The 25,863-nt window shown below is 39.3% G+C and overlaps 1 protein-coding gene across 1 annotated transcript in view; it reads left to right on the top strand.

The window, feature by feature from the left end:
* The window catches only part of LOC119557261 (zwei Ig domain protein zig-8), a 152,602-nt gene that overhangs the window by 78,791 nt on the left and 47,948 nt on the right, over positions 1–25,863 (top strand). Inside the window, exon 4 of the mRNA XM_037869946.1 lies at positions 15,979–16,104. Within this exon, the coding sequence (XP_037725874.1) occupies positions 16,056–16,104 (49 nt within the window). The 5' untranslated portion in view covers positions 15,979–16,055. The remainder of the gene's footprint in view (positions 1–15,978; positions 16,105–25,863) is intronic.

Genomic DNA, 25,863 nt, shown 5'->3' with positions numbered 1-25,863 from the left:
TCATAAGTAATCAGCTTCTCAAGGACTTGGGGCGAATATTTGTACTGACTACTTGGGACTTACTTCTATGCTATAATACAGCTTAAGTTAATAATAATGAGCTTTACAGAAATAAATAAATATATAAATAATTATTAAAATAAAAATAATTATAATTATAATTATAATTATATACTTTTTTAAAAGTTAAGATATTTAACAACATAAGTACTTCTGTGACCCACATTAACTTAGAAATCAATTGCAAAAACAGTGTTTTATAATTATCAAATAATTAAACAATTTAAAATTGGTTCTTCGGGCCAAATGAATTTATTTGCAGAAAGTATTACGCTAATTATTCATCTTACTTAAGTATTATTCAATCAAGGTTTAGCTTTTTAAGCATCGAAAAATATATACGGCGTGCCGCAGAATCTAGTGTTGTAAAATCATTTTTAGATGTAATTTCGGGTGTCTAGAAGTATGCAACAATATATTTTAAAATGAAAAGCATGGCGAATTCAGTCACAAGACTACTTTTATTTATTCACTGATAGTTTTAGGAACCCAAACTCACATTTAGAACTGATTACCAAACCTTAGAGTTGCTAAACTCACGCAGGTTGTCTTTAATTAGCTTTAACGAGCACTGAACATTTTTGCTTAAAGAAACCCGAAATCGATGCGTATCGATTAAAAGCCAATATAGGCAAAGGTGGCGGGGACGGGTTGTGAAGGACAAACTTGGTCGCAACTTCAGCTTTCATCCCGTAATTATTGAACTAAAACTTTCACCTGGCTGATGGCTGTAATGAGACACCCAATGCCCCCCGCCCCGGCTGGTTTCTAATTAGTTTTTAATACATTTTCCCTACATTTTCCATGCAGAAAACAGAATACCGAGTGACACACGTGCTCACATGCGATACAAGCCGCTTACAGGGGATCAAAACCACTCAATGACTAATTAGCATACGCAGAGTGAGCTCCGGCTGCTGTGGTATATATCGGTATCTATACCTAAATCAATACCTATACCAATATCTATAGCTATAGATATACGAAAATATCTATTCCATAAATAATGGCGAATCTAATTCTTTATGTAGACCTTGCGAATTAGCACTAATTGCAAAAGTCGATCTGGTCACTTCCCCATTCGATTTTGGTTTTTCCCGGCATGTCAGAAAAGTTTTTCTCGGCTTTTTCGGGGGCCAGGAGCGTATAAAGAAAAGCCAACGACTATTTCTATTTTTATTTTATTTCGCTCTGGCTTCTGCCTTTTCGAAACTGATAAAAACAACGTTTGCCATTTCGACAGCCGTTTGATGGTTTTGTTGCCCCGCAGTTCTGCTGTGGCCAGCACTTTTCCAGCATTTCCCTCACCACCAGTTTAGTTGTTGTTTTGAGCCGCCATTGCGTGACAGCCATTTGTCTCATCCCCCTGCCACGCCCACTTGAGTGCCCCTGCCCGCGAATTCTTCAGACACTGAGTGCCTGAATGACAGACGGAGAGAGGGAGAGAGCGACTGCCTGACGGACTGACTGACTGACTGACTGACAGCGAAATCATTGAAATGTCACTTGTGCTGTCACTTTCGCCGGGCCTTCTTGCGGTGGTGAGATTGCTACACGCAGAAAAATACATGTGTCTTAAGGAAAGAAGCCTCATAAAAGCAAAAAAAACTAGTTTATCTTAAAGTATCAATGCTCAAAAATAAGCTGTTCAATAGAATACTTAGTATATTTGCACAAAGAGTTGCATCCGATACGGTTTTTTGAATTTTAACTTTAAAAATATTAAATTAAACTATTATATTTATATTTTATATTTATTAAAATTGTTCTCGTTTAAGATGATATTATTAGGGTTACAATAAAATCCCAGTTTTTTATATGTATTATTTTGATGATCATTATAAATCTTTCTTTTTGAAGACACAGCTCAACCATTTTTTCGAGTTCATTTCGCCTTGTGCCGCGTATTCGATTTCAATGGCGAAAAAGATTTCCCCCAGCCAGTCACTTAATGTCAGTTAATTGAGCTGCCTGCCGCCACGCCCCCAGTTGGTTTTTGCATAGGATTAAAATATCCTTTGGCAGAGGACCGCGAAACACGGCGGCCAACAAAAGAAAATTAAAATCGAATTTGAATTCGAAAAGGGGCGACTGGGGCGGTAAATGTTGAAAAACGAATGCAGGCGCCAAATAAAATGGCCGGGCCATGCTGTTTTTTAATTGAAATGGCACTCATCATCATCTATCATATTTCGCAGGACTGGCAGTGTTATTTTTGGCGACTTAATTAAATTGCCAGCCCGCAGGCAGTTGCCCCACATATACTCATTCATATTCACATTGAAAACTGGCAGGTGCGCATGCATTTGCACTGCAGAAATTGTCACCTGCATGTGGAAAGTATATACAGATTAGTTGCTTACCTTTCGAATGGGTGTGGGTATGGGGATTGCATTTAAGTGAGTGATAAGACCGGCACTTGGACAGCTGAATCCCCAGTTGTGCATGCATATGCATGCGCAGGGATTTTTCTACTACTCCTTGAGTGTATTCAGAGACTCGAATGGGTGGAAATAGTTTATTTGCCCGGCTTACGCACCTGTTTCCGGTTCCTGTTCCTGTTTTCCCGATCCTTTTTGGCCAGCAAGAGGGCCCTAAAAGCATTTCCCGCTGCCCCTAAAAGCATGCTGCATAATTCTTGGCTCCTGTGCAGGACCCTTGCAAATGCAATACGTGCCTTGGCTAAATGTGTGCGTTTGGGTGGTATAGGAAATATTGCCTGTCAAACATATTGGCTTAATTCATGCGTTGCCACCCCAAGTCCCCGAATGCAGAATCCACAATCCAGGATTCGGGACTCGGTATCCTGCTCAATCCCGCGGCATATGCGGGCGTGCGTGCCAGGATGGTAAACCAAAAATCGACACACAGATACTCGCAAACCAACACACCGGCACTTCCATACATCCATAAGCCATTTGACGTGGCACGTGAGTCAGCTTATGAAAATCAAATTTCTATACAGAAACAAGCCGGCATATGAGATATTTGTTTGCAGCCACGACTCAACAAATGCCCTTCAATGATGGATATTCGTTTGAAATGGCGGGGGAACGGAAAGGAGGGGACTCCTCGACAGCCTCGTGGAATGTCAAAGGTATTCGAACTACCCCGACCCGAGAATTTCCATCATTTTCAGGTCACACATCAGGAAGCAAAAGGTGTGCAGTGGGAAAATATCTCATGGTTATTGAATCGAAATTTTTAAGAAATATTAAATGGTTCATGTATACGATATAAGAAAGAATTGGGTGATTTTTAGGGTTCCCGATTATTTTTAAGTGAACCTTTAATTTTTGAATGATTTTTAATATATCTCTTTGAAATATATAAATATTCAATATTTTTGATATTGTTTTAATTCATAAAAATATAAATAGCAGCCCTGAGCACTTGAAAAAACAGATAATCGAAAAACGAAAATAAATCGATATATATCGATATTTTGATAAACTTATTATCAATCACCAAAATTATTTTGTTATTCTTTTACTTAAAAAATCCTAGTCTAATTTCTTAATAATGATCATTATAATTAAAATTATTATTTTATTTTTTCAAACACTTTCTCTTTTACCTCAGTCTTGAATGGCTTTTCTCCATGTGTGACCTTAAGAGTTTTCCCAATAGATCGTGTTTGAGATTTGTATTTATTATTCCACTTTGTGTGGGTTAAATCAAATTTGCATATAAGACATCGACTTCAGGACTCGCCGAACACTTCCACATCCACATCCACTTCCACTTCCGCTTCCAATTCCCAACCGCAAGCGCTGGCAAACTTGATGAAAGACTAAGAGCCGCCGCGTATTATAATCAATGGGTAAGGTTATGTGATGGTATATGGTGTATGGTAAATGGTATGGGGTGTATGTGTGAGTTCTGAATTGAGGTTTTCACTTCAAATTGGTTTGGTTTAGTTTGCTGAATGGATTTCGGTTAGAGCGCCAAGTGCTGCGGTGCCCGGGAAGATGTTTCTGTTTCAAGATTCTTGGGTAGAGCTGCCTGGTGCGTGTGTTTTAATCATTTCACGTGGCAGGCTCAAGGACATGTCTGTCTGCCTGTGTGTGTGTATATTTGTTGGCCAGGAAACGGAGCCTCTTTTTACGCCTCCCAATCAGTTGTTAGTCAATCAGGGCAGGGGGCCTAAAAGCCGGCAACAGTTTTCACCGTGTTTGAGTGAACTTAAATCAAGTCTTCCCCCAGAGTTGCCTGGCAAAGTTTTCCACTGCCGTTTAGTTGTTGTGGCCCGTAACTAATATAAACATGCATGCCAGGGGGCAGGAACCACTCCTCCTCTCCCCCTTCTCCTGGCAGGACCCACTCCTTCCTTCCTTTCTTCCTTCCTGCGTGTGTGTCTAAGTTATTGAAGTTGATTGTGGCTGCTGTCCTTGTTTGACTGCCTGCAGCTAACCGATGTAGATGTGGATGTAGATGTGGATGTGGATGTGGATGGTGGACGTGGATGTGGATGTAGATGTGGATGGTGGATGTGGAAGTGGATGTGGATATTTGGATGTGGATGTGCTCGGAGTAGACCACAGAATGCGTGCACGTTATGTTTACTGATTGAAGTTCAAGCGTTGGCCAAATTAAATACAGCAAACTAACACAAGAAAGGGAGAAAATAGTGGCATACGGCAATGGCAAAGGACCCACATATACACCCTGAGCAAAAAAATAACCGGAAAAGTTGCCCAGGGCAACTGAAAAATTCTGGGAAAATTACAAAATAAATTTACTAGGTATTTTCATATGGAATTTAATTATTGCATGACTAAATTAAATTAAACTTTATTAAGAAAATGTGCTGTGTAGAATTTTGATAACTATTTTCTTGCTTTTACTTATATGCTTGGCAATTATTTAGGCATATATTTTGTGTTTATAATTGACAGCTTACTTACATATGGTATTTAGGAATATGTGTTCTTTTGTAATAATGTACGAAAATAGTATTATTTTATTTAGAGGGGAATGGATAGAACAGGCACTTAAGTCAATCGTTATTACTCCCGAATATTGGTATTCGTTTTCAGACTTGTATGCCAAACATTTATTGTTGGCTTTTGATTATCAAATTTATTTATTTATTTTCTTTACGATTAGCAAATACATTTTTTTTTATATTTTTTAAAGTTAGAAAAATATCCACTATCTCAATACAAACTTCTCAAATAGCTTGGAAAACCCTTATTTGAGTGTAGGACTCCATGTAAATGTCAGAGTTAACTGGGGGGAAAAAGAAGAGACAGGGGGCCAACCAAAATTGTAACCAACACATGAACAGCAAGAGGGAAAAATGCTGCAGAAATGTGTAACAAAGCGTTGTTACTTCATTAAAAGCGTTTGATGTGCGCCCGTGTGCGTGAGTATCTGTGTGGGGGGGGGGGGGGGGGGGGGGGGGCGTCTGTTGGTGAGCTGAGGCTACGCATATGTCACGTATTTGTTTTGCAGTTGCTCAAAATTGTCCCATCCTGTCTGTTCCTCTTCATCTGCAACCTCTTCGAATTTTCGCATTTTCTCGTTTTTTCTGTACTTAATGAAAATTGCTCAGGTTGCAGCAAAAAGCTGCTCGTTTTTGTTTTCCCCGCCCATTTTTGCTGGATTTCTTGCTGCTTTTCCGTTGCCATCAGTCGCTTGACGCATATTAAAACCGAAGTTTCACATTTTTTTTCACCTCTTTTCAATTTCTATCTCCTCTTATTTTGCTGCAACGCATTTCAATACAAATCCGCGCCACCCATGTAAATGGTTCAAGGAGAAAAGGGTTGCAAAAATATATAGTCGACATTTAAATACCCTAAAACGCGTTTCACCATCCCGAAGGAAGTTCTCCTGAAATATAGTCAAAAATACGATTTTTCTTTCCAGTTTTTCAATCGTAATTTGGTCAAATTACGGCGTACAGCTAAAAGACCGACTGTTTTGAACAGCTTGCTACATATGCTAACCATCCCAATCAATTTAAGGAACATTTATTTTTTGACCAATTTTCGCATTTTTCTAAGGGGTTTTTTTTTGCGAAAAATGTGAAAAGTTAAAACTTTTTAGGTTTGAATGCCGATTGATTGGAAATTAAGCAACGAGCTCAATGAGGTATGACATTCCTCATTTGGACTTTTATTTCTTCTATGGCATTGGAAACACTGATTTTTTAGGTCGAAAAAATGGGATTCAGATCTTAGCCAAAAAAACAAATTTTCCTTGCGGCTTTTCAATCTTAGTTTTGCAAGAAAAAACGCTTCTTGACTAAATTAGGCATTTCAGTTGAATTCAAACTGTTGGTTAAAAAATCTATTGTATTTCTTTTATAGGATCAAGCTCTTTTTTTTCCAGGTATTATAACAATGTATTTTCGAACTCATAATTTTGAAAGATTTTCAGTTACCTCTTAAATTCCGGTGCTGTTGATAAACTCACAGCTCTTTGGTTTTTTTCTCATAAGAATCGAATGTGCAATCGTACCGACTTGCTGTTCTGGAGTTTGAAGTTGGGATTTTTCCGGTTCGGAAAAAATGGGATTGGGATTCGAAGTGCATGGGTGGAGGGGAGGGGAGGGGTTCTAAGAGGGGTTTCGGAACGTGCGTTCCACTTACGCAGCGACGGTAACGGTAACGACGGCGATGCTGGCGACGCTTTTAGCAGTCGCATTATGCATGCAGCAATGCGGCGTCTGTCTGTGTGAGAGTCCTGTGAGTGTGCGAGTGTGTGAGTGAGTGTGCGAGTGTGTGTGTGAGAGGGGCGAGTGTGTGTGTGTGTGGGTTGGCTTCAGCAAAAAGTCCAAAGTAGGGCATGGCACTTAATTGAAAAACTTTTATGCGGTCGACAACGCAGCGAGTGAGCGAACTCGGGGGGAGTTGGGCGGCCTGGGGATTGCAAGTGGAAAAATGGCGGACAAACGGACAGCACCTTTCCTGCAGAGCCCCCTTTCAAAGACCCCATACCCCCACCCATCCCCATCCCCATCGCCCAACATCCCCAACAGCTGTCCCATCTCTTGCAGCGGCAATAAAAAATAGTTTATTGTGGCACATAAAAGGCTTTGTCCTTGTCTCATATTCTTCTCGCCTGCCCCGACTATTTTGATTTTTCCCCACATTAAGACCGGTTCCATCATTTGCAAAAATGCCACTTTATATGCCAGAGAATAAATATGTGCGAGTAATTTGCATATGCACACAAAGAGATAGATGGGAATAGGGATATGCGGAGGTGGTTTTGGATTGGATTTGGCTTGGCTTGGGATTGCCTAAGACAAAAGGAGCTGGGCGGTAACTTTTCCACCCTGAAAAGTCACTTTGATTCAGATAAATTTCCCGAAGATGTAGTCAGTGCCACGCAGTCACCAGAAAAATCAGTGCTGCATACTACTTTATAAGAAAAAACATAACTACTCTGCTGCAAGTTAGATCTTCAAGAACAAAAAACTCTTAAAAAATAAGAGACTATCTTCATTGGCACCTTTTTGATACAACAAAAAAATCAGTGCTTATATACTCCTATATAAGAAAAAAAACCAAAATTACACTGCTACAAGTTAGTTCTTAGTTCTTCAAGAATAAAAACCTCTTAATAAATATTACACTATCCTTATTGATACCTTTCTGATTATTTTTGAAACGCATCCACCAGAAAAATCAGGGCTAATATACTGCTATATAAGAAAAACCAGTATTACACAGCTTCAAGTTAATTTTTCAAGAACAAAATCCTCTTGAAAAATAAGACGTTATCTTCAGTGATACCTTTCTGATGAATAATTTCTATAGAGACGTTTAAAATCCTGTTTTAAAGGAGAATAAACTAAGTGACACTTGATTTACTTCCATCACCTTTGCTTTTCACAATTTCCTTTACATTTTAAGCGCTCAACTGGTTATCAAGTGGTGCGTTGAGTCAATAATGAAAATATATTGCACATACGCAGCGTTGCCATGAACTGCATTTCCATTTTCCAATTTAGAGCCGCACGATACTCGCTTTTTTGCTCAGTTAATTTAAATTTGCATATAACATCTGGATGAACAGCTGCGGAAGGAAGTTTGTTAGGCGGAAGCTCTAAATGATTTTTAATTGCAATTATTTGTGGCACAGAGCCCTTAAAAGCGTGTGTTGTGTTGTTTAATTAGAAATGCATGGTATGAAAAGTGTTGTAGGCGTTTCTGATTTTTTACTTAGAATATAAAAAAGAAATAAATGAAAATACTACATAAGTCGAAAGAAGAGTCTTTCAGTATTTTCTTGAAATGTAAATACCATCCCACTTGGTTAACTGCCTTATCAACATCCTTTCATTTTCGGGAACCTAGTAAATCCATCATTAGGAACTAGTAATCTCCTTGCTCGATTTTTGCTGGCTTCGCTTTCTTTGAAAAGGGAATGTGGAGCGTAGTGGGCCTAACATTTTAATTGGATGTGCATTATACGGAATCAGCTGGGGGATGAGTCCTGGTCAGCAGTCGTTGGTGGAGTCTGTTTATCAATGGGCTCCTGTTCCAGCTGTCAGCTGCCAGCTGCCTTAACCCTCTGCAGCCCCATCGATGCTCCTTAACCCCCCTGTGTGTCTGTCCAGCATTTGTGTGCAGCCAACACAGTGATGAGGCAGCTGACATCCTCGTCATCCGCATTCGCCTCCGTTTTTCCCCCAAACCCCTTCTTTTCCAGCCTTTTGAGATTTTCCGGGCGCGCAGCAAATGAAAATCCAATGATACGCAGTCACACACACGCACACACAAAAGCTGCGAGTGCAATTTTCTGCCAACTTCGCCGCACATTTGCGGAGAATTGTTGGGAAAGAACATGAGAAAAGCGCAAAATCATTACGATTTGAATGCCATAAAATGCGTTTTCTCGTTTCGGTTGGGGGTTTTGGGCCCCCCAAAAAAAGGAGGGGGGGGGGGTTATTGGGGTATTGTCTGCTTAACCGCAAAGTGAGCAGGAAAATGTCTTTTTTAGTCAACAGCTAAACACTATTCAGTCTGCCACTCCCAGTCGCACTCCCCTCTATTTTGTCGCTCCCCTGACATAATAAACCGAACTGTCGTAGACATGCCACGCCCCCCGTACACCGCCCACGCCCACGACGCTTTCCCATTTCCCATTTCCCCGCACATGCAATTGGCAGAAGAAACCTCAACACACAAAAGGCGTCGCGTGTTCTTCGTTTCTCCATTATTTTCTTTCTTTTTTTTTTTTGTTTATCCCGGTCAACTGTTGGAAAAACCAAGAACAGAGGTTGCATTACATTTTCCCACAACCTCACTGCCCCCGAAAAAAACACCTGGGCTTTCAACATTGATTTCGCCTTCAGTTGGCCAAGCTCCCCGAGCAACAGAAACAATCAAATTCAGCTTAACGACAAGCACTTGACTTACATACCCCCAGATGCAGACAATTGCAGGAGGGCAAAATAAAATAAAATGGAATGGAATACAATAATTGCAGGGACTACATTTAAATAGGACATCCCTTTGGGAATTTATATAATTCGTAGAGCCGGAAAATCCTATAAGATACATATATAAGGCTCATCCCAATTGAATAAGTATTAAATCATAGCGAATATATTTGAGTAAGATATAAAATACGAAAGACAAATATCATAGTCTAAGTTATGAACTTAATTATAATTTCTATATGCTTTGAGGTATTACAAATAAATAACTTCTTAAAGATTTCGGATTTCGAAGTGGCAAAATTGGCTAAACCCTAAGCGAATTGATTTCCTTAAAGATATGAGTATGTACTCAAGATCACCCCTTTTAAATAAATACTAAGTCCTAGGAAAATGGTAGTTATACCACAAAATCTTTTAAATCTTTGAGGTAAAAAAATAGTAGGCAAAAAAAATATGATAGTCAAAGTTATGATTGAAATAATCATTAAATGTATTTCAAGATATAAAAAATAAATAATTTTTAAAGAAATATGCATTTGTCTTAAGGAGTACTCAAATCACAATGCCAGTAGTTATTGTTGCAAAATTCTAAAATTTTGTTTTAAAATGTATAGCTATCTTGAGAAGGCAATATATAAGGGCCACTTTGTAATACAAATATTATTTTAATGATACCTAATAATTGATATATTGTAATGCAGAAACCAAAGAGCTAATTCAGGTAATTTGTCAAGGCTCCGGGAAAACATGTAAGGCAAATATTTTTTAATAATGTAAATTGATATATTAATTAATTTTTTAAAATCTGTATGAAAATGCATAGCTATCTTGAGTGTACAAGACAGATAATATGGGCCAATTTGTAATACAAATATTGTTGTAATAAAACAAATTGATATATCTCAATGCAGAAAATGAAGATGTAGTTCAGGTTATTTGAGTAAGCCAAGGGAAAATATGCAAGACAAATATTTTTTAATAAAATAAATCCATATGAAGAGCTAGTTCAAAATATGCAAGGCAAATATTTTTTATTAAAATAAATTGATATATCTTCATGCAGAAAATGATGAGCTGCTTCAGGAAATTTGAGTAGGCCAACGATATGTATATGCAAGTCAAATAATAAATATTTAATTGGGTGCCCATACCTTGTGAAGCAGATGCAGCCCATTTTTACCAGCTCGAGCCGGGTTTATCCCTTCGGAGGCACTGCAAAATGTCACGAAGGAGATAATAAAGCTCTTAAGTTCCTTGAGGCAATGAGCACACTGCCATCCTATACCCACTTTAACTTTTTTTATATTTTTCCCAGCTTTTCTGGCTGTAACCCACTTTACAACTTCCTCGAGTGCCGGGGCTTCCCGGCCATATCCCTCCCCATATATAGACATAGATATATGTATCCTTCGCCCCCCTTGAATAATCATAAACTAACGGCGTCTCAAAGTATGCAATGCATGTGCAGAGCTCTGCTCGTGTGTGTGTGTGAGTTGCATAAGGACGAATTAAATTGCATTTTGTATTGATTTCAATTAAGTTCTGTTCACTTATCCTTTGGAAGGGGGCCTTGGGCTGTGGAAATGGGGAAAACTTTGCCCTATCTACCCTATCTGTGTGATTTCAGCTTTCCCGGCGACTCGAGTGGCGTGTTACGTATACGCCTCGTTGCGCTCCAATTGGCTGGGATTCCCCCCTGATTGATTCTCTAATTGTTTCGCCGGCAAAAGTGCATCAACGATTGGAGTTGGGGAACCTAAGCACCCCCATATCTAGCTCCATCTGATTTGTGGCCAGCCTTCCTTTCGATTTCACCTCGTAATCTATTAAAAATGTGAATTTAATGTCTTCTTGATATCCCCCCTTTGCACACACACACACACACAAAGATTTGATATCAGCGAAACATGGGCGGGGAATTTAAGGCGGAGAGGGGGAGCCACAAAAATGTAACTCGATATTTATGTACCGATTTCTCGGTAGACTCTAAGCCTTTCGGCAAAATGGGTATTAATATTTTGGCCAAAAAGCCATTTATGCGCGCGCACATGTCGCCGAACATTAAAATGTCAAATTTCGGGCGTAATGTCGAATTTGGCCCATTCCGAACTTTTATTGGCCACGTTTCATCTGCCATTTCCACACAGCGGAATTTAATTAATGGATACGCTTGCAAAGCGTCTAATCGTAATGAAAAGTAATGCGCCCACACAAAATTAAAAGCCAATTAAGCGGTGACGAGCTTCGGCCATAACTCACTTGTCCGGTTCTCCCTTTTACCTTTTCCCACCCCTTTTCAGCGCCGCCAGTGAAATGCAGCCGCCCCTGGACAGGGGCCATAAATGCCAATCATTGCAGTCCGGTAAAAAGGACTCGGGCCCCTGTTTTTCTGGCTCCTTTCCACACTTCTCGATGGCAACCGAGGAAAAACAAGGCGGCCAAAAGGCAAGCGGGCAAAAATAACAATTCAGCTTTTAATTTCATTGCTTTGAGCACTCTCCTGGGATTCGCATGATAAATGGCGCCGGCCAAAGCCAAGCCCCGTGGAGAAGGGAAAAAAAGGGGGGGCGGTGGCCAAAAGGAAGCCAAGTTCATTCACACGGCTTGTGTAAATACGAGACTCGAATATCTGCACTGGGCGAAAAATATAGCAGGTCTATAGCAGGGCATTCACCTCAAAATCTAAGAAATTTAATGAAAATTTTTAAACATTTATTTAAGGTTCTAAAGCAGTTTGTTGTCACACACAGTATTTTGGTTGGGCTTTAAATTTTTCATAAAATTATAGTTTTCAATGGTTCCTAAAATATCAAAATAAAATTAATTCAAAGAGTATATCATATTATTTATTAATCTTACACCACAAACGTTTTATAAATAATTGTAATAGGTATTAAAGTTATACAAACTTAGAGGACACCTAAAAAAGGTTCTAAAAAATATGTGTCGTCCTGAAAATTCAGTTACTTAAATAAAATTATTTTAAACATTTTACAATTCAAAGCTAAAATGATTTTAAGGCCATGCCAATTTTATCTCTGTGATATTCAAACAAAGCACAAGTATTTGGCGTGCGGCGCGGAATGCCATCGCCCCATGGTAATCCCTCAAAATATGTTTTGGCCAATTCCACGAATGGCTAACCCTAACCCCTAATCGAACTTTCAAATTCGTGGCAAACTTTATTCAACTCAAAAAAAGGGGAAAAAACACAAACAAAAAGAGAAGTGAGGGAAAGCATTCGACTAAGCACTGAACCGCTTGATATCGTTTTAATGAAATTCGAATTGACTCCCACACCTCGAAGTGGCAGCCATTTTGTATTTGCCTCAACATTTTAATCTAATTTCAATGTTCTCGCCCAAAAAGTGAGGGGCAACGGAGCGAATACGTTGAAAAGTTTCGCCCGGTGAAAGTGGAGAGCGGGAAAGCGGGAAAAAGGGCGAGTGGAAAGCGGAATTCACGCAGGACGGGGTCGATTCGCGTGAAAAATTTTGTGGTCAGTTGTTAGGGGATGGCTATATCCCTGAATGTATCCCAATCCCCCTTTTTTAGGTACCACTTTCCCAGCCTTTCCCCGCCCTTCCCCGATTTCCATTCGCCTGTCAAAGCGGTAAAGTTAACGCCAATTGCCAAACGCTCTCAATTAGCTTTGATTAAATGGAAGCAATCCCCATCACTTTCGTCTTTATCTGGTGCATGGCAAAAGGTATTAACATAACTCTGACAAGGGGTTCGGCGCCCTTGGATTGTCCATAAATAAAGCTTAGTTTGAAGTGTCCAAAATGGGGGAAAAAGAACGGAAGGAACGGTAGGAAAACTGCCCTGTTACAAAAAGTGTTGCATACCTAAAGGCGTTTAAGCGGATTTTTTATTAAAATTTCACCCTTATGAAAAACTTTCAAGAATAAATTCTTCTTGAATTGTAATTTTACACAGACTCTAACAACTTACTAATCAGAGGTATCTTTGGTAGAGGTATTGTTGGAACGAAAACTGCCTTGTTTCAAAATGTGTTGCATACCTAAAAGTATTTGAAGTGGATTCTTTATTAAGGTGCCACATTTATGAAAAAATTCAAGAACATATTCTTCTTGAATCGTAATTTTAAACAAACTCTAACAATTCAATAATCAGAGGTATTTAAAAATGGGATTTAAAGTCAATTTGAAATTTGATTAGCACCACTTTATATTAAAGTAAAAAATATCTCACAAAATACAATAATCTTTGGAAGTCTACATTTATCAGGTAAATGGAGCATAAGAAGTCATTGTAAGGCAGCAATCATTAATATTGGTCCTCCAGTCAGCTGGGACTCTTCGAGATGCCACAAATTGTTGTGGGCCCAGGCTGGAAATACCATTTAGATTTCGTTTCGGATTGGGACAGATGGTTCTCTGGGCCCGGGTAATTGTCGGGTTCCAAGGGATCCCAACTTGTCGTTTTATTAGGATTTGATTTGACCCGGAATGTTTGCCTTTGACAGCTCTCTCTGGATTCTTTTTGGTCCTTGACTGTGTTGGCCTCTGGTTCGCGTCACCTCCTCACCTCTTCAACTCTCGGGCGCAGTGGGGTGCCCCTTTCATTTGCATTTTGCAGTTTGCTTTTTTGCGCCTAATTAAGATGACCAACGATGCAGGCAGCACAGAGGACCAGGACCTGACCGAATCTGGCCGAATCTGGCAGGACCTGCAGCTCCACTGGCGCATCCTTTGAGCCAAACTGCGCACAGTGGCTTCCCAGCCCGGGCCCGGCTTATTATCTCATCTAATTTACGGGGCTTCCCCTTTCGACCTCGCAGTCGCCCAACTAAATGAAATCAAGCCGTGTAATGAGCAAAAAACTTTCTAAAATGTGCCAATGCTCCACGAGCAAGATGGAGTCCATAATTTTCTGTTAACGAAAGCCCCGAAATTCCCCCCGGCTCACCGCCACCGTTTTCCCTTTATTACACTCCGAAAAGTGAGCGAAACTGTGTTCGGTAATCCGAAAAAGTAGCCATAAAATAGAAGCACTTGGCGAAGAGTTCGTTATCATAAGGAAATTAATCCTTAAAGTTGAAAAATTGGGATTACCATGTGATGGTTTCGATTTAGATATGAAAATGAACACTATTTCTTAAAAGTAAAATATTTAAGAAAGGTAAAAGGTGATTAAAGGTTTTTATTTATTTAAGAACTTTATATATACTTAAACTTTTAATTTAGTTATCTGAACTTTTATCTTATTAAATATTACGATTTAAATCCGTAAAGAAAACACGTTCTTTATAAAAAGAAAATTGTTCCTTTATGTTAAAAAAATGTCAAAAATACTGGGTTATCTCTGCAGGATTTTGAACTTTTATTTCAAGTCAAATAACCATTCCAAAAGTTAAAAGGTATTTGAAAAAGAAAATAAATAAGGATATTTATTTACTTAACAATAAAATATTGCGATATTTAAACTTTAACATGTTTATAAGGTTCAAAGAGTTTTCTTTCTTATTGATTGGATATATTTATTTTTATCCCTAAAATATCCCAGAAATCCATATTCTTTCTTTGACATTTTTGACACATTTTTTGGCCAACTGCATGTTCTGTACTACATTTTAATAAAAACAATTTCGCGCATTGCGCTGCCATTTGTGAAGTGGGCAAAAGTATTCCGGGAGCTGCGACAGAATTACAAAAATTTTAATTGTCGCTTGCCGTTGCTGTCGACGTCGCCGCTTCCACATCCACATCCTCATCCACATCCTCATCCACATCCGCATCCACATCTGCGTCCACGTCCACCGTCCACCGTCCACCGTCCACATCTAACGCCTGGAGCCTGCAGGATATCTGCGCTCCCGTGTGTTTTGGCCGATGTTAATGTGTCCATTGTGCTGATTAACAAAACCAATTTGCCTTAGTGGATTTTTATGTTGCGCTTCGGTTTTGCAGTTTTCCAGTTTTCCAGTTCCGGGCAACACTTTTGTCTGCGGTTTTCCGGGTTTGTTTGTTTGTTTGCTTGTTTGTTGGCTTGTTCGTCCATTTGTCAGTTTGTTTGCCGATCCCATATTGTCGTTGTTATTGTTATCCCTCGCCCTGTGTTTTTTCGACTGGCTGTGAACTTTTGCCTGCTTGTGTAGGTCATGATTCGCTTTTAATTGCACTCCGCTGCGGGGCTCATTTGGCCAACAAAAATAAAAACGGAGAAGAAAAGGCTTTGTTTAGCTCTAATTTGAGCATGTGTTTTTGCCACAGGGCTAGGAATAGACTAGGCCATGTATGGCCTTTATAAGCAATGTGGGAATATTATCAAATTAAATGCCATAAGTACTGAAATTAAATAAATATTTATAAAAAAATTATATAGTTTAACATAATTACATATAAAAGACTGCCTTAAGATAGAATTAGGTATTGGATAATGTATATGGGAAATAAATCTTTTAGTATTCGATTTCCAGTGATGCTTGATTGGTTAAACCTTTGTTTTTATTAAATAATGATATTCAATGACAACATTTTCTTTTTCCATTTCAGCTACCGCAGACTAAATCAAGTTCCTGAACAACAGACTTGGCAGTGCTAAATATTTGAATAAAGGTTCCCAAACCAAGATGTCGACACACAGGCTAATTTTTCTGGGCATTTTGTGCCTGCTGGCAGGTGAGTTCAACTATTTGCCCTCCCATTTTGGGCTCTTGAATGACCAGAATGGCATTTTTTGGCGAATGACAAGGGCAGGGGCAGGGGTCACCTGTTCCAAGGGGGGATTTTGGAATCGCAGATGCCACGCCCACCCAGGCGAACGCCCCCCTTTTCAAGAATCCATTTTGCATGCGCGGCACGTAAAAACAATTTCGTTTGGCCCGCGACTGCAGCTTCATCAGCAGAAGGAGCATCCCGTGCAGAAATTGTTTTAAATCATCTACTTCGCCATCTATTTTATAAACTGAAATTTAAAATAACAAGCCGTAAGCGTGCTTTGATTATTGGGGGCGTGGCCGGTTGGGCGGGCGATGGAATAATATTGGATGTGAAATAGAAATAAAATAAGGGCAGCAGCATTTCAGCGCATCGCAAATTGCAAATTGAGCAGAAAAGCATTCAGTTGGAGTCTGGGGGGATGGGATTAGGAGTTCCCGGTTACGGGCTACAGGGCTCAAGATGACGACTGCAGGCACAGATACGAAGTATCCATAAGATACGAGCCCAACACAATGCTCGTTAAAATGTGAGTAGTTTCTATTGCACTTCGATCTGCCTTCGAAGATGGTACTGCCATCCTTCGTCCTACGCAAATTCGATTTAAATGACTTTTGTGCAGCGGAATGAGAGCAATACACCTCTTTTGATTGCTTAATACATTTACTTTATTCTATTTCACTGTTTTTCACCAACCGCAACATTTAAAGGGTTTTCGGGGTCACCACCATGGCACCAACACCTTCGCTCTGATGAAATTAATGCTCAAGTCAACTGATGGCAATCAATAAAATGTCAGCCGAGGAAAAATTGTCGGTCTGATTAAAGTCAGCTTAGCCGCTTTTCCCAGCCGAAGTTCGTGCCTTTGTCCCTTTCGTGTCGCTTTTTTTGGCTTTTCCCCCCGGAAGGAGAAAAGATCAAAGGGCGTAGCCAAATGACAAACGCTAAATGGAAAGTAATCAATAATTTTGTGACAAATATCGGTGGGTAAAAAGTTTTTCCTCCAACCAGGTTGCGTGGCTAAAGTAAATTGAATAGCAATTAAAGTAAGGTCTCCACGCTGGGCGATTAAACAAACTGGGTCGTCGCTGTGGTGACCCCGTTGATAAGGCGCGGAGTTCCATTAAATTGGTATTACTCAACAGGTTGATCGCCAGTTATGGTCTAATGAATGAATAATTAACTATATTTGATTGGAAATGTTTATTTTCCTCTTGATTTATTTTCATTTCTTGGCAACGTTAATAAAAAAAATTTTTTTTAGTTACAAATTGTTCTATGGAATATTTTCCTCCTTAAAAATGTATCCTTTATTAATGGGTCTTTAAATACATACATCTTAAAAGTGTGTTTTTTTTGTGTTTCATTTTTTTTTTAAGCTTGGTGACCCCAATGCGTCGTTTCCTTTTAATTTATTTTCTTTTCTTAGTAATATGAATATTATTTTCCTTCTTAAATTGTAGTCCCTTGTTAATGAGTACATGAAAACATATATCTTAAAAATGTGTTTCATTATTTCTTTTAACTTGGTGACCCCGATGCTGCGAATCGCTTTCAAGTGAGGCCCTCTTAAACTGCTTGGACTTCTCAGCATCTTAAATTCTAAATGAGTTCCACAAGTTTTAGTACTCCCCTCGATTGCCCAGAAATCTGGAAGAGACTCGAGTGACATAAATCAGGGCATACCACCTCCGCACCCACTCCCCAACTCCATCTCCATTTCCAACTCCACGGCAGTCCTATCAGCATTACAATCTCATCTCGCCGCACTGGCCAACCGCAAGTTAAATAGTTTCGAGAGCGGCCATTATATGGGATATATGGGGGAAATATGAAAAATGCCATCAAAACGCCGCGAAATGAACTCCGACTTGACTGACTAACTGACTGAATGACTGAGTGACTCACCGACTGACTGACTGACTGACTGAATGACTTACTGACTTGGCGGAACTGAAAAGACGCTGGGCCATTTATAACCGGGCTGCGGGTGGTTCGGATTGGGTTGTTTTGGGATGGGTTAGGGGGTCAGAGGGCTTTGGGGCTGGAGGGCTGGCGGGGTCCGTGGGCCATGTTCCTGTGATGCGATAAGAATAATTGGAATGTCAGTTTAGATGCGCGCACGTAAAATGCGAACGCAAAGCGACACATACACATCCATTGCCGCCCCTGGAAACCAGCAGTGGGCGTGGCCAGCTGCACATGTTGCAGGCCAGGCTGGAACACTCAAAATCTTTACTTCATGTTTTTTTAAGAATTTTAAAATGCCATATTTAAAAAGAAAAAAAAAAATGTTGAACCTTATATTGTATTCAACAAATAATTATATTAAAGGCCATATGACACTGACTTCATTTTTGGTTACATTATTGGATTTATTTAAGGAGGCATGCAAATATAAAGACCATTTTATATATTTTTATTATTATTATTTAAACTAAATTTATTTCAAATTTAAGACTGTTATCCCTTCCTAAGATACTAAGATACATACACGCATACTCAGTAACTAAAAAATAGATCTAGTGTCATAAGGTCTTAAGTTTTAACTACTTACAAATATTTAAAAAGTCCTGCCAACCTATTTATAGTATATCTGTGAGCATGTATTCATGTAGTATACAAATGCTTTAAAAATATAGGTTTTATAGGTTGCCATGACTTTATAAATTGGGTGTCATAAGCCCATAATCAATGATGCACATTTTTTAGGAAATAGCAAGTAGGCTGCAATATTTTCTCTCGTATCAAAAAATACCATAATATCAGTGCTCTTTGAAGATTTATATTAAAATGTATATTAATATTAATCATCATAAATAGCACTAAAGTGATTCAGACTTTCTTTATTATCTGATGGTTGTCTACATGATTTTATTCGAGTGCATGAGCTGTAAATATGGCACAATAGTTGCAGCAACATGGCTGGTTTTAGTGTTGCTCCTGCAGCTGTTGCTGCTGCTGTTGCTGTTGCTGTTGCTGTTGCTGTTGCTGTTGCTGTTGCTGTTGCTGTTGCTGATGTTGCTGCTGCTGTCGTCGTCGTCGCCGGCGCACTTGGCTGAACAATGACATAAGTCTAATGACAAGCAGAACGAAGATGACGACGATGGCCGAATGGCGAATGGCGAATGGCAAACGGCGACCGCAAAGCCACCGCCATGAAAAGGAGGTCCTGGGACCCGGGGTCCTGGGGTTCTGGGGTCCTGCGAATGTGGGGTATACCAGGGGGTGCTGCCAACCAGAGCTTCAGCTGCTGTGATGACACTGACAACAATGACATCGCTGACATGACATGCCGTGCGGGACGAGGGGTCGCCGGGACAAGCGACTCGACAAAAAAAAAAGAGAAAATAAAGCGAAAGAATTTCGAACAGAGCGGAATTCCAAGTTGGCCATAAAGAAGCTGCAATACCCTAAAGTATCCGGGGGAGAAAGCTTGTAGGGCATTAAATTTCCAACCATCAGATACAAAAGAAGTTGTTTATATTTTGCGAGCCTGAGAAAGTTGCATGCTGGGCGGAAGTGGTTTTTAACTCAAAGCTTTAAGAACTTGTCACTAAAATTTGTGGCCTGGGTGGTTTGTTTATAAGTAACCATATATGGTTTATATCTTCTTTTAAATGCTGGACTTAACTGTTTTTTATACAGAGACAACTTACTTTGATTTATAAACCTCTTAGTTCTAGGCAGTCATAAGTCTCTTTATTATAACTTTTCAGAAATATACTGAAAACTTACGATGTTTTAAAGAGTTTGTATACTTGTTAGATTTAAAAATATAGTATGTTTTTAGTATGTTTGTACCTATTTGAAAGAAAATAGTATTTTTTTAATTTTCTAGAAATATACTGACTTCTTCTAGTTCATCATCATTTTGGGGTATCCATTCCAGCGAAGAGTCGACAAAGAAATCAAATTTTAACACACTAAAGGGAATCGGTGGGTGGTGGTGTTAAAGAGGGTGGTTATTCAGGGGGTGGTGCATCAGGGGGTGGTGCCTGAGTGGGTGGACAGCTGGTGGGCAGTCTAAGCATAAATTTAGCTGCATGCTGCGGTCAGCAATATGCGTCCATGATAAACGAGCTGGGATAGGGTTTTTCGTCCTGCACGGAGTCAGGGGATTTTCAGGGGCTGTCAGGACACCGAGAGGATGGAGGACTTGGCCAGCCAGCCAGCCAGCCGTGCCCATTTATCGTCCAAATTGAAATTGAAAATCAGGCAGGCGCAACGCGCATCGCGTTGGAGAATCGGGAGTCAGGGAGCGTGAATCCTGGAGGTCCTGCGACCGAGCTACACTTGTGTCATGAAAAACGGCGCCATGATTAGCTTGTTGCGCATGCGTTGTGGGCGTGGCCATTTGGCCAGGGATCCTCAAAGGTCCTGCTGCTGACAGGATGTCCTCGAACCGGCAGACTGGGTGCCTCTCATTTGCCACAAGGATGTGTGGCTGCCGCATGTTGCACACAAGTTGCTGCTGTGCTGCAACTGTTTTCGATGTTTCGCCGGCCACTGAGATATATTAAATTGCTGTCCTGCTCCTTTTACCACTTTTGCAACGAGAGTTTCTGGTCCTTTTTCGCCATTGTTGCTCCATTGCAATTATAGTTCGCCCCATTCCGGATGCCTTTGGTGCGGTTTCAACCGATATTGCTGCTCCTGCCGTGGCCATACATCATTCTGTGCCGTTGTTGCTGCTGTGACTTTTCAAAAACATTGAAAACAAGTCAAAGAATCGTTTGTTTCTGTCGGCAAAAGTCATGAAAAGTGTGAGTTATGTGGCGAGCGAGGAAAGAAAAATTGAGGCAGACAAACACGGGTTTGGCTGGGAATTGCAAGGGGGATGCCAGTCAATAATATTGGAAAAATAAATAAAAGTGTAACATTCCATATTGTCTATCCATTAATATTGAGTAGACATGATTTGTTCCCAACTTTATGAGGAATATAAAATTGAATGTATGATATTAATATTTAGTAAACAATTAAGCTATTACATATAATATAAAATATTATATAAAAATTTTAAAATCATACATATTTTCTTTTAGAAAATAATAATAATAACCATAAGGCCACATAAGGACTATAGTATTAGATTTATTATAATAATATATTTTAGCCATTAAGTTTTTATTAATAATTCTTATAGCGCTAAGAAAAAATAGTTGTGTTTATGTAGTTATAGACTCTATGCTAAAAATTAAGTTAATTTAATTACACCCTGTAATATTCAATGGTTTAATATTACAATTAAATATTTGAGCCATATAAGGTAGAAATACTCATCATTTCCAATGACAAAAAATTTAGAATAGTACTTCAAATTTAAAAACTCCACTTGATTTTCGTAACGCAACTTCGGTTTTTCTGTTGATGGCCAATTTTGGTAATTTTTTTCTGTTCTGCCACAAAAAAAAAAAATAAATTGACCCGGAAATTATGAAAAGGAGCCAATTGAAAATGTAAAATTGCTGAACTTGGCACAAAACTCATTTGACATTCAAATGGCAGTCGGAGGGGAGGGGCAACACATTGGACGGCATGTTGAAAGGATATTGAGAGGGTGTTTTCAAGGGGGTGTGGCATTTTCACTCGATTTTCGCCAAGTTCCCGGAAAAAAGCGAACTGCGAATCGCCAACGCTTCCTTCGCCTGTTTTTCTGGCTAGTTTCTTGTTCGCTCCGCTGGCCACTTTTCCACTTTTTCCACTTTTGGCCATTTTGACTTTTTCTTTTTGATAAATGTCATGGGTTGATGGGCTGCCAGGGCCATTAGGCGACAGCCTCTCAGCCCGGGTCAACAATATATTACACGCTTATATGCAAATGAGTTCAATTTCTGACCAACCGAAAAAGCATTATGGACTGCTGGACTTGACTGTGAATCGCTGGCAGGGGTTTTGGCCACGGTGGCTGAAGAAAATTGCCAAGTTAGTGAATTATAAAACGGCTAAGGGCAGCTGCAGAAGCGGAAATGCCCGGAAGAAATTGAAAATCCATGCAGAGGGCCAAAAGGGGAAGCAATTTGCTGGCCGGCAGTATGGATTTGAGCCTTTTTTGTGTGGTTCTCAGAAGGGGAAAGCTTCAATTTGCATAAGAAACCCCAAACTAAGCTGGACTGACCAACCCCATTTTACCTAATGTTCAATAGGGATATCAGTTGGAATTCATTCAAGATTTTCTTCCATTTAATGCATTTGCCAAGTGATGGAATTTAAATGGTTTAAAGTAACCCTTATTATGTGAATTACCTTGTTTTTTACACGAGCAATGTTTTTATTCAGTTAAGAAATTTGTATAAGTTCAATTCTAATTAAATGCATGTCAAGTTGACCTTTTCGATCGGCTTTCAAGCTTGAAATTGGACAATTTATGACCGTCTTTTGCGAGCACCTTCGGCCTGATTTCCTCTAATCTGATTTATCTGTGCAATTTTTTCCTACTCCTTCTCAAACTATTTCAATCAAAGACAAACTTTCAATTGGGAAACCAAAGCGGCTGCTTCCTCTTCCATTTGAATGCTAATCTTTGAGCCACGCCCACCGACCCCTCGATTTGTATTCGTATTCGTATGGAAAGAAAAAGCCAAAGCTCAGCATTAAAAAGTTTCCGTACAAGTTTTTTGCAGTCACTTTGCCCACAGATATATTTCATCTCCTGCTACTTTGGTCGCTCTTTTTTGTGCATTTTATCAGCATATCATGCGATTAACTTTTACATAAATGCCTATCAGCCGGCCCCCGACTCCTTGAGTTATCCTTGGCTCCTTATTCATATGCTGCTGCTTTTCCACTACGTATTTGTACGAGGCCTTGGCTCACATGTGTGCCTCAGGTACACTCAGCGAAAAGGGTGCACAAAATAGGATAATCCAAAATAGCATTGATGTATTGACAAGTGTTTGATTGTGGAACCTACTTACATCTATATTTGTGTAAAGAAAAATAGTTTAAAATTCAATAAGAACTTAACAAGATAGGAAATGTTAACAGTTGTTGTATTTTAAACTAAAATAATGTTTCCGTTGTAAAATCTTATTTTTAGTTTCGAAATTAAAAAAAGAGAAGCAATAAAGGGATAATATGTTTTACGGATGAATTGCTTTGTAGACTCTGAAAAGAAAGTATTTTTAAAATGCAATAAGAGTTTAATGAGATAAAATATATAATATGAATATTACGTTTTTCTTTTTAAATAATATAATTTAAAAAATAATATAAAAACAGGTCTTATAAAAACCCAATCTTTTGATAAAATATTAATATATACCCACAATTTTAATTTTCTAATTTCTATAGTTACACCCCGATGCAAAAACTATTTCGTTCTATGCCAAAATGCAAATCTTAAAATCATCTTTTTACTGATAACTACAACACTATTCTTTTAATATTGCCTAGTCGATTTCCAGCCAATTTTTCCTATGATGAATAAAATTATTTTAATAAAAATATTAATTTTGTAAAATTAAATTTTATATTCCCAATTTAATTATGCCATTGGAAAAACAATATGTTTAATGATATAGTGAAAATCTCAAAGTCATCCCTGACTTACTGAAGAATATTAAAAATTTGTTTGAGGTTTTTATTTAAAGATTACAAATATTTTATAAGCAAAGGCATATATATTTTAGTATTCAAAGGTGTAACAATATTTAACTAATATTTTAAGTAAAATAATAAAAATATTCAAAGGCTAAGCAATATTCATAGCAATATTTTAAATAAAATAAAATATTCTTAATATAATCATGCGATTGGAAAACATTTTGTGCCTTGCCGCAAGAAAAAGGCAATGGCAACTCGCATCCCAGCGATGAAAGAGCGGGAAAAGCCGCGGATCTCCATATCTCGATGGGCAGACATTCAAGGCGGCGCGACATGAACGTCAAGGGTTTTGGCTGCGATAAGGAAGTGATGTTCGGCGAAGAAGAAGAGGAGAAAGGACCTCCGCCGGGAAGAGGAAGCAGCCGAAAAGGACGAGGCAGATGCTTAGCCCCGTTGACAATTTTATTTGCATACTTCTTGGCGCACAGGGCGACGCGTCTTATGACGCATGACGGAATGATTGCGCCCACTTCGAGTGCTGCACCCACCCCCCCCCCCCCCCCCACACACTTTCTCCTCACCACTTTCCCCGCCTTTGTTTGTGTTTGCTTCGCGGGGAAATTTCACTTGGGCCTCCTTGGTAGTTTTTCTCGATTTTTTGCTGGCAATCGCACTCGTTTCGCTGCCAACTCAATTAAAGTGTCCCCACGGTTTTTTGGCAGCTTGGCACACGCACACACACATATGCCACTCGATGTGGCCGGAAATGCCCGCCAGGGTTGCCACGGTCACGAACAACGCACTGCATTTGATGCGTTGACTTGGCTTAGCCGCTGACTTTTTCGGGGCAAGTTCCCACCGTTCATCGAACACCAAAGTGTTGGTAATCCCGGCGACCGCTGCGGCCGCACGTAGCACTTCCCGTATGCTAATAAATTATTTGATTTGCTTTAAAAACCATAAAATGGGCAGGCCACATGCAATTCTGACCCCTGACCCCGCAAGCAGCGCTTAAGTGCACACTTAGCCCGGCCCACACTGCGTATGATAAATGCTAAAAGCAATGGCCAAGCCGGCAAACTCGGCGCTCACTGGACCACAGAGCCAGCCTTTTTCAGCTCTCGCAATTCGGCGGTATCCTTTATTTTTGGTGGCCGGTTTAAGGGGATTTCGCATGGCCCAGTTTCCCAGTTACCATCTTGTTTGGCCAAAGGCCGAGCAACAGGTATGGGTATAAAAATGAATGAGAAATAAGGGGAGGGGGTAAAAGCGCTCAAATCGCACGGTGGTAACATAAAAATGCACGTTAAATTGGGCTTGGGGAAGAAAATACAAAAAAAAATTGTAGAAAAAATAAATGTAGAGGTGTATATGCATATGCAATCGACAATCGGCAATCGGCAGTCGGCCTAGAACTGCAAAAGGGTTGAGTCGCCAGTCGGGGGCAGACAATCGATTGAGGGCCTACAATGTGTTGGGGCATTAAAAGCCATAGTTGATGCCTCAATCGCGCATTTTTATGGCCCCACCAAGCATTCAATAAAAAAAAATGCAAAAATTTATTATAGCATTTATGGTATTCGCCATATATTTCGCCTGGTTTTTTCTGCCACATTGCTGGATTTTTTTGTCGGGGCGCAACCAGAAAACGAATATAACACGGGCTTCGCAAATAAAGAAATTACAATTATTAATTTGATATATAAATCTGTTATGGGTACTATAAGTAATCGTCGAATTTCGCACTTTTTCATATGCAGATGGGAAAAACAGTTTTTGCGGCCCGCAATGAGAAATGTTTTTCATTATTTCCGCCAGGCGTTTGACAGGCGAATAAGTGTTGATCTTGGCCGAAATTGAGTTTTTTACAAATTCACGTTGTAATATTACCATGACATTGGATTAAGCTAGAGCAGCAGGGCATTACAACTTTTTGTTGATGTTATTTTGGACATTGGATTTTTACTATTAATTCGTTTTACATTTATTCTGCTAACCGAAAGTTGTATATTCTTAACAAAAATTGTTTTTATAAATGCCAAATAAATTTGGAAAAATCAGAAATACATTGGGCAAGTTTTAAAATGAACAAAAATTGATCTTGTGAAAATATTTCTAAGTTTTTATGGATGCAGAAGACTTGTAGATATGTAAATTAGTATAATTTCCATC

Source organism: Drosophila subpulchrella, chromosome X (genome assembly GCF_014743375.2).
Source record: "Drosophila subpulchrella strain 33 F10 #4 breed RU33 chromosome X, RU_Dsub_v1.1 Primary Assembly, whole genome shotgun sequence".
NCBI lineage: Eukaryota > Metazoa > Arthropoda > Insecta > Diptera > Drosophilidae > Drosophila > Drosophila subpulchrella.
Note: the sequence above shows the minus strand (reverse complement) of the source record. Positions and strands in the feature narration are given on the sequence as shown.